Genomic DNA, 9,873 nt, shown 5'->3' with positions numbered 1-9,873 from the left:
TCCAATACCACATCATATACTCCATGAAAGAAGTTACAGTAACTACAAAAGGGCCATACGCTGACAATCATTACAAATTGGAATCCCAATCCTCTCATTTTTCAAGCAGAGATAATAAATAATAACCACACCAAAGGGTTAAGCATTAAATGAGACAACTGATGGTCTGGACTGGGCATCTTAGAAATTATTGCCTATGGCTATATGGGTAACCTCACCATGTACCAACTGAAAAATGCTACTTGTGTTGGCTAAACACATCTTTCTATTGAGAATTTTGCACTCAGCTCAATTCCTGTGAAAAGTAACCTCCCAATCCTACAAGCTTAGGCTGGACTGAGTTTCAGGCTTTATCTACATCAGCCACAGAGCTAGAGAATGTCAGAGCCCCAGGGCTTTTCAATCTAACTCATTTGCACCATGTTCTGAGTTATAAGTAACAGAAATTAAACTCAATACAACTTAAACAATAAACAGAATTTATTAGCTCATATAACAAAAAAAGTCCAGAGGTAAGGCCAACCTCAAGCAAGACTTGATCCTGTACTTAAACAATTTCACCAAGGACTTGTTTCTTTCTGCCTCTCGACTCTCCCTTCTGTGGTGTCAGCTTCATGTGGCTCCTGGTCATGATCCCAAGGCCCAAGGTGGTCAACATAAAGACCCAGGAATACTACTACCTTTTTCACATTCAACAGGGGAATTAAAACAGCTTCTACCCAGCATTCCCAAAAGTCTTGAAATTCCCTCTGGCTTCATCGCCTTAACTCACAAGATCATACCAACCCAGTCACCATAGCTGGAAAGATGGAAGGTGTCATTGGCTTAGTCCAGGACATGTATTCCACCCCTGGAGAGGCTCTGGCAGATCATATGAATCCCCAAACAGAAATGGGGGGTTGCTGGGAAAGGAAATGGGGCAATGAATGTGGATGGAACTGGCAAGACCTACCACTTTCCCCAATTTATGAATGAAATTGAGACTGGAGATGGGAAAAGTCTTGTCCAAGATGGCAGATAAGAGCTGGGACTACAACCTGGCCCTTCAGTCTGACGACTCTATATTATTTCCACTCCACTTTACCCCCACCTTGTTCAGACCAACTCACCCAATATTGAGTGGTGATAAATAGGAGGTCAGATGAATCAATTTCTCCCTATAGTGAAATGAACCCCTTTAGAGTCATCACATTTCAGATACCTCCAGTGGGTTTCCAAACAAGTCAGCAGAAAACAAACCTGTGTCCCAAGAATTCTTGCAGTGATAAGATCAACCTCGGCTCTTCTCCTCTCCTCTTGGGGACCCCTAAGAGCCAAGTGGCTATTGCTACTTTTAAGGGGAAAATGCATTCTGCTATGCAAACATTATCACATATTCATGCACTCAAAATCTAATTTTAGCTGCAAGAGACCTCATTATAAGATGTTCACATAATTAAGCAGCTTTCTTCCCAGGGTTTGGAAGCCTGTCTATTCTTCTCTCTCATTTATACATCACTGGGATTACCAGAATGTGTTTTAGTTTTTTAAAATTACATATTTTGATTTTCCAAATTGATCCACAACAGGAGATGAAATCCATAAAAATTACATGTTTTAACACAGGTTTGTGTAACTCTGCAGCCTTGCTATTAAAGTTGGCATCTGTAAACAGTCAGGGTTTCTCTGTTCTATTCTAACCGGTTCCTGATGCATTTGCCACACTTCTGCCCTACATACAGATCAGCTTTTATTCCTTGGCTGGTTGGGAGAGTGTCCTCTTTACCGAGAAGCTAAGAGCTGTAGATGAGACCTAACTTGGAGAAACACAAATGGACTTTCCTGCAAGCACAGACAGATCCCCGTTCCTGTTTCTGATGAGATCTCCTACGTAGGCAGACCTGGGATGAAGGCTGTGAGGACCACCGCCAGCTGACGGGGCCTCTGCTCTCCCTTGCTCATCCCACATCTGGGAGCACCTGCCAAGGGCCAGGTGCCTTGCCATATGGAGTGACTCAACGTAAACTGGATGAACCCTGACCCTATCATTCTTCTTGCCTGCACTCTTCACCAAGGTACACAGTCATCTACAAGGCCACAGGAGCAGGTGACACTCTGCCTGGAGGGAGATGACATCTCTGGGCACCTGGCAGCAGTCAATGTACCAACCCAACTACCAGGAAAAACCTGGTGCTGGTGCTGTCCCCAGACCCCGGCTCCAGTCCCAGTCACTCCTCTCTCCACACTGTACCCTTCCCACCTCCATGGCTTCCCCGCTGCCACGCCTGCCATCGCTTTTGAGGACCTAGGTTTGCTCTGGGATGCAGGTCTGCCCTGGCTACCCCTCCCAAGGCAGTGCGGAAACTCCCAAGGGGTCTCAATGCTCCGAACACTAGGGAGAAAGAGCCCCATCAGGGGCCTTCGCGGATTCGATGCTGAAGCTATCCTGAGCCAATAAACATTTTCAAAGACCTTGGTGTTTCCAGCTTTGAACTGAACTGAGTTGATGCTATGGGAGGGTCAAGAACAGCTTTGCATCAGTGTGGGTTTGGGGGAATCCCAGGAAGGATTTAGAGGCCACCAGGGGCACAGATGCCCCAACCCACCCACTGGCCAAACTGAAGGTTGGAGGAACCTTCCATATGGGGAAGGGCATCTCTACTGGGCCCTCCACCCACTACCTGTGCTCACGGCGGGTGGCTCTAGGTTCCTCATCGTCAGGCTAGGGAGCAGAAGGTCAGGACATCTCAATGTCCAGCTCTCCCAAATCCCTCACCCTGCCTTCTCCTCCCAATGCAGCTTCGCTCAGGCTGAGGGGAGGTCTCCCTGACAGCTGACCCAGAGCAGGACCATGGGGCCCAGCCAGGGTTATCCTAGGCCTGGAGAAGCCACTGAGGGGCTTCCTGAGTTCGGGCCCACCCACCTTCCCCATCTTCACAGGGGCCAGTGTGCAGCCGGATTGCCACAATCCTCCCTGCATCTCAGCCACCTTGAGCGTTGCTCCCGGGTTGCACCCCTACCCTCCACACTTGAACCTCCTGGCCTCCACAGCCTCACTTGAGAGCCCAAGATGTGTAGCATACGTTGACCCCCATCCCAGGCTGGTAGGGCCTGACCTAGGGGTCAGACTGAGTACTAACTGGCTCTCATGACCCCAGTGTGGGTCCCCAGAGAAAACAGGGCCCCTATGGGTGCGGCACCAGTCCCAGTGATCTCTGAGACACAGCCCTTACAATCTCCCTGTGCCAACTCCCAAGACCCATCTGCTGGTGTACAGGTTCCCAGGGGTCCTGGGCTCCCCTGGAACTTCAGCTCCTGCCCTCTCCCCCATGCCCCCACGCTTACACCTTGCTTCTGGGGCATGACTTGAATCTCCAGCTTCCCTGGGGATAGTTGGAGGAAGAAGCCAGGCAAGGAGGCCCCACGCCTGGAGCATGGGGTAGTGGGGGTTGAAGGGGGTGGAGGGCAGGGCACAGACTTAATGTGGCTGTTCTTGAGGTCAGTGTCTGTATTGGCTTGGGCGGGGTGGGGGCCAGCCCAGCCACAGAGAAAAGAGAGGCAAGGCTGCAGAGTTTGTGGTGCCCGTAGTCACACCACACATACATTTATGGGATGTCAGGCACACGGCCAGGGCCGCACAGCCCAGCAGCAGCAGTCTTGGCGCCCACCTCCATCCCAGTGGTCCTCGCTGCTCAGAGCATAAATGCCCGCCCGGCCCAGCATCCCAGAGTCAAACACCCTAATGAGCAAGTCTACGCCGGGGCTAGACACGAGAAGCCCAGGGCCTCCTAGATCCCAGGGAGTGCATGTGTATCTGTGTGAGAGAGACAGCCAGCCAGCCTCCAGGAGCACTGGGCCTGGCACCTGTGTGTTACGTCTGTGCATGGCTGCATTTGTATCTGGGGGCGCCTGGCACACCCCACGTGGGTGGCTTCACTAAGACGGGGCTGTGAGCCTGGAGTGGTGTCTGAGTGTGTCTGAGGAGGTGTGGCTTGGTGGCCAGGTGGGTGTGTCCTTTTGTGTTTGCCTTGTGATGTGTGTCTGCTGTGTCCAGGTCTCCTTGTGCCGGAGGCAGCACCAGGGTGGGTCCCCCACCCACGGTTTGTCCCAGTGAGGCCACAGGCCTGAGCATCAGAGTGGGGTGCACAGCCCCGTGGTGAGATTGCATCACTCAGAGGGGGCGGCGGCATGGGCCAGGCCTATCATCTGGGCACATACTCCCTGGGAAGCCCGGTCCAGTTGTGGTCACGCAAAGCCTTGTCCACCGTCCGGATGTAGCCATTGATCAAGTCTTTCATCTCCGGGGTGAAGGGCTCAGGGTCATGGGAGCGCCGGCCACGCCGCCGGAAGCTGCCCTCCTTGTTGTTCTCCACGCAGAGCAGCCGCTCCTCGCTCACAGACACGTTGAGGAAGGCCACCATCTCCCGCAGCGTGGGCACCAGGCTGCGCCGCAGCTCCTCGTAGTGCACCACCAGCAGCCGCTTCCCGTATTTGAGCCAGTCCAGGACGTGCGAGGACCACCACGAGGCATAGCTGTTGACGAAGTCCGGCCACTCTAGAGTGAGGACAGGAGAGACGCAGAGTCAGAGGCTGGCCCTGCCAGGGCTGCCAGTACCCGGGAGGCTGCTCGGGAGAGGGAACTGGGCAGGGTTTTCCACTGTCTGCTGCCTAGAGTCAACCTGGCATTCTCCATGGAGGAGGACCCTTTGGTGGCCGAGCAGTGAGTCTGTGGTGGGCAGGGGCAGCTCTGGGCATCCTGGTGGGATGAGGACACTCTGCAGGCTCCATTTCCCATCCTAGGTCCTCCTATAAAGTTAAGTCAGCATGGTGCCTGATAAGCACGTATGTGTCTTGTGGTTTGATTGCCAGTTTGAACCTGTGAAACTGCCAGGCAGTAGGACATACAGTGAAGCCACAGGCGGGGGTGGCCTTGGACTTTTGCAGGTAACCTACTTTATGAGCTTTCTTTTCCAGAAAATTAAGAAATTAATTTTTGGGGAGGGGTGTGCAGGGTCTAAATATCAGAAATCATCTCAATAAAAAGTTTCCATAATTGGGCTATTAACACACCTCAAATGCTGTGTGAAGCGTTTGCTTTCTCTAATCTTCACAATGACCCTAGGAGACAGGGCCTATCCTTATTTTTAAGATGAGAAAACAGGCTCAGAAGACAAGGTAAGCAGCTTTCCCGGAGTTATACAGCTCATAAGAGGCAGAGGAGGCATCAGAGATCAGCCTGCCTGCCTGTCAGGGGCTGTCTAGGTAGAGGATGATGGGGGACGGGGAAGACTAGAGGCCAGCAGAGGCCACCCACTGGTTGATCCAGCAACAAGCAGAAAGGAGTGCAAGCCTGCCTGGCCATGGGCCCCTGTGACTACTCCTCTCATCCCACCCTGCCTGGAGACTGCTTTGTTTCTGACCGACTTCATTTCTCATCACTTACCACCCAGACTCTATTTGTCCCCACCCAAAGGCTCAGCTGTGCGTGTCTTGAGGGCAGAGATCCTGACCCCATTAGCCTGGGCTTCTGGTACCTTGCCCCATGCCTGGCACCCAGGAGGACTTCAGCAAGTGTGAGTCAGAGGACTGATTCCATGAATAAAGCTGCAGTGGGGAACAGGCCAATCTGACCCAGAATCAGACACTCTGGATGTTGGGGCACAAAAGGCTTGTATGCCCCACAAATTCATGGAGTCCTAACCCACCATATCATGGTATTAGGGATGGGGGCTTTGGGAGGTGATTAGAGTCAGATGTGGTCATGAGGGTGGGGCCCTTGTGATGGAATTAGTGCCTTTATCAGAAGAGACACCAGAGAGCTTTTGGGGACATGTGAGGACACAGTGAGCAGCCGTCTCCAAGCCTGGAGACAGGCCCTTCCTGGGAATGGAATTAGCCAGCACTTGGATCTTGGACTTCCCAGCCTCTAAGACTATGAGAAATAAATGTCTGTTGCTTAAGCACCACTCCCTTACCCCATTCCCCAGTTTTGTGGTGTTTTGTTACGGCAGCCAGAGCTGACTAAGACATTGGGTGTGAGTCCCAGCTCTGCTGCCCACCACCAAGACCAAGTCCCACAGCCGTGTTCTCTGGACTCATCTGGAATGTGGGCTGATGTGATTCCCCAACCAGACACTGTGAAGAGTCAGCGAGAGGCAGCTTAGGAGGGAATTAACATGCTGAGCTCTGACCAGAGACCAGGCAGGCACATCATCTCACTGCTCCCTGAATGCCCCATGAGGTGCAGGTCTCATTCTATAAAGGAGGAACCTGGTGCTGAACACAGAGGAAGGTGCAAAGCAGGGCCATATGCAGCCCATGTGCTCTTCTCCCAGCCCTGTATGAACTCCACTGCTCCTTGAATGCCCCATGAGGCACAGGTCTCATTTTATAAAGGAGAAACCTGGTGCCAAAGACACAGAAGGGTGCAAAGCAGGTCCATGTGCAGCCCACATGCTCTTCTCCCAGCCCTGCATGAGCTCCTGAGCAGAAGCAGAGATGCAAAGGGGTGCATATCACCCTACTATGCACTCATAGAGGCAGAGAAGATTCTTGGTAATCAAGCTGGCATCTAAGTAAAATGCCTTGACATATGGACCTCAGCAGGCATGGGGGGCAAGGGGAGGAGGTGAGCTTAAGCCCAGGCAGAGCAGCACTAAGTCCCTAGCAGGATGGGGTTTGAGTGCCTACCTGTGTATACTGATCCTGCATCCTGCAGTGCCTACCTGTGTATACTGATCCTGCATCCTGCAGTGCCTACCTGTGTATACTGATCCTGCATCCTGATGGGCATCCTGCCTGTACTGACAAGCCTCCCACCCCCACCACAAGGTCCCTGAATACCTTTGCTCTTCCAGTTGCGGTCAGCTGCATACCCCAGGTGCCCGGCACATTTCCTGTTGAATTCTGCCACCAGGGACCTGTATGGGTTCCGGATCAGCAGGATGGCTGAATCAAACATCTCAATCTCCCTCCTGCCACTCTCGTGAGTTTTGACACAGATGGTGCGTCGGCTCCGCCAGTGGTCCTTTTCGCCTTTGAACCCTGCAGGGAAAAATGAGAGGGTCTCTGTGGAGGATGGTGTCCATGGAGCCCCCTACCACAGCAGCAGACAGGTTGGGGAAAGCCAGCATCAGGGGCATAAGAGAGGCCCCATGGAAGGCACAGAGGGCACTGAGAGGACCTATGGATAGTGACAGGAACAGCTTCCACAGGAGTGACCCTTTCCAAGGGGAAGTGACAACAGGAATTGTCTAACAGTGGGGAAAGATGGCATCTGCAACAGAAATGAGATGAGGTATCCCCTGAAGACCTCCAGGAGTCAGGGGGCAGAGGACCTGTCATTGCAGATGCACGCATATATTTTGGGCGTCTTCATAGAGATAATTTTACGCAAGCATCACGAACAACCTTCGATTTAACCACAGCTGCAAACATAGCTGAATGAACAGACTGAGGCACAGAGTGAGCAGAGGACTTGCCCAAGATCACACAGCACCATGAAAACAGCACCAGGGCTCTCTCCACAGGCCACTGTGTGTCCCTGTGAGGCCCCCAGCTTCCTCTCACCTCCCCACCGTCGGGGCAGGATCCTGACTTACAGGTTCAATGGCTGTGAGCAGGTGTAGATCCACCCTCTGACCTAATGCCGTGGTCCTACGACAGGGCCCAGCCTTGCCCCAGAGCAGGTCTGGTCAAAGCCTCATCCACAGTGCTTGAGCCTGGCCCTGAGGACCCAGGGCCCAGTTTCTATGAATGGAGACTTGTTCCCATCGATCAGCCTATCTGGGGCCCTCTCTTTCCTTGGTCCCTTACTATAGTACTGGGCACTCAGAACCTGAATGACTACTGGCAGAGAAGGCCAGACTCCACCCATTCATCCAGAGTCACACATTTATCAGTGAAGGTTATTGTGTGTTCGCTGTGTTAGACTTTATTTTGGGGACAGAGGATTAAGCCTCAGACCTTGTCTTTAAGCTTATGTTCTAGTAGAGGAAATAGCCTAAGTGCAGGCTATAGGGGTTTATGGAAACAAAGAGCAGGGGTTCTAAATAGTGGGATGTCCTAGAAGGCTTCCTGGGAAGAGGTCTCCTGAAACTAGTCTCCTGGCCACACCCCACGTAGCCCACGCACCCAGCTCTGAGACATGTTCCATAAGTGCTCATGCGCTTCTCTTGGGCTCTTGGAAACAAAAGGAGTCCTACCACCTGCCCCTCTGCAGGAACGGCTGGAAGGCATTTGTATCTGCAGTGAGCACTGAGGGATGCTTTGATGCCTGGAAAATGCAAGTCTCTTTTGAATCTGGAAGTCCGGGTTTACCCATTGAAACTCAACAAGCTTCAAACTCATCTCTGCCATAGGCCAAACACCAGAAGGCCTCGCTTTGATTTATTCTGTCAAACAGCTGGAAAACGCTATGAAAGGAAGAGTCAAACTGGAATGAATAAACTTGAGATCTGGTCTTTAACAACCCTGAGACCCAGGGTGCCTTCCATACTGCCTCGGCCTCTTCCAACAACAGCTATTCTGCCTTGCAGCGCAGACCACATTCGACCTACCACAATAGATTTGGCGGTTGGGCATTGGTGATGCTCTGTGAATTGTGCGTGTGTGTGCGTGTATGTGTGTGTGTGTGTTATCACTCTGTCAGTGCTCTGAGGCTACTAGCTACATCTAATGGTGCTGTAAGGCTCAAAGATGTGTGTGAGGTATCTCTAAAGCATTTCTGAGGCAGTGTCAACCCAACCTCTACAGCTGTCAATACCAGTCATTGGGCCACTTACTATATAGAGACCAAAACAGCCAGCTGCTTGAATAAGGTGAGGGTCTTGGAGATGAACAAGGTGGGTAACTGCAGCTTGGGCACAGTGGGTGAGTCCCAGGGGACTAAGCCAGAGTGGACAGGGCCATGTGCTCATGTGACCACTTCCTCCCTCACCCGCAGGCGCCTGTAACACTCGAGGCTCCCGGGGACGATGAGGCTGGGTTATATGGACAACGATAGCTTTTTCTCAGAACCAAGATTGTTCTGAGTGATTCCAGAAGCCAATGCCAAGCTCAGGAAGTTTCTCTTTCTCTAGGATGTCACTGACAGCATCAACTTCCCTAAACCAAACTCTGGTTAAGAAATCCAGAGAAAATGGGCCGGGCATGGTGGCTCGCGCCTATAATCCCAGCACTTTAGGAGGGCAAGGCAGGCAGATCACTTGAGGTCAGGAATTTGAGACTAGCCTGGCCAACATGGTGAAACCCCCCGTCTCTACTAAAATACAAAAATTAGCTGGGCGCGGTTGTGGGTGCCTGCAGTTCTAGCTACTCAGGAGGCTGAGACAGGAGAACCACTGAAACCCGAGAGGCGGAGGTTGCAGCGAGTTGAGATCGTGCCACTGCACTCCATCCTGGGCGACAGAGTAAGAGTGAGACTCTATCTTAAAAAAAAAAAAAAAAAAAAAAAGGAAGAAAGCAAGCAAGAAAGAAACGGGGAGAAAATGTTGCAATGCTTGACAACAGAGAAATACATTTTAATAGATTTTGCCAAATTTTATGCCAATGGACTTGTCTGAGGTTTTTCATTCTTAAACAAAACACAGACTTCAGTCATTTAACTTAATTTCTCTTATTTCTACAAGGGAAAGATCACAAATCAAAACTCTTAAAAGATTTTTAGACTTTTTTATTACATTTTGATGAACTATGTCTTGCCTCAAAAAAGGAATAAGCAGATTAAATCAGTTTCACCCCTAATTATTGAGGGTTCTAAAAATTAAGGAAAATTCAAGAAATGTTTATAGAGAGAATATTCAAGCTGCTAGTCTTTCCCTTTGAATCCAGAATAGGCATGATCTCATGAAGTTCCACCCTAAATGGGGTCCTAGGACTGCCTTCATCAGGATC

General features: G+C 51.2%; 1 protein-coding gene across 6 annotated transcripts in view; it reads right to left on the bottom strand.

The window, feature by feature from the left end:
* Positions 1 to 462: 462 nt before the first annotated feature.
* Positions 463 to 9,873, bottom strand: part of WSCD1 (WSC domain containing 1) — a 249,732-nt gene continuing 240,321 nt past the window's right edge. For all 6 annotated transcript variants that reach the window (XM_031657316.1, XM_031657321.1, XM_031657319.1 and 3 more), the window contains 2 exons: positions 6,823 to 7,023; positions 463 to 4,534 (listed from right to left, as the gene is read on the bottom strand). In XM_031657316.1, coding sequence (XP_031513176.1) covers positions 4,182 to 4,534; positions 6,823 to 7,023 — 554 coding nt within the window. In that variant the 3' untranslated portion in view covers positions 463 to 4,181. The remainder of the gene's footprint in view (positions 4,535 to 6,822; positions 7,024 to 9,873) is intronic.

Source organism: Papio anubis, chromosome 17 (assembly GCF_008728515.1).
Source record: "Papio anubis isolate 15944 chromosome 17, Panubis1.0, whole genome shotgun sequence".
Classification (NCBI taxonomy): Eukaryota; Metazoa; Chordata; class Mammalia; order Primates; family Cercopithecidae; genus Papio; species Papio anubis.
This window is presented reverse-complemented; position numbering and strand designations above follow the sequence as displayed.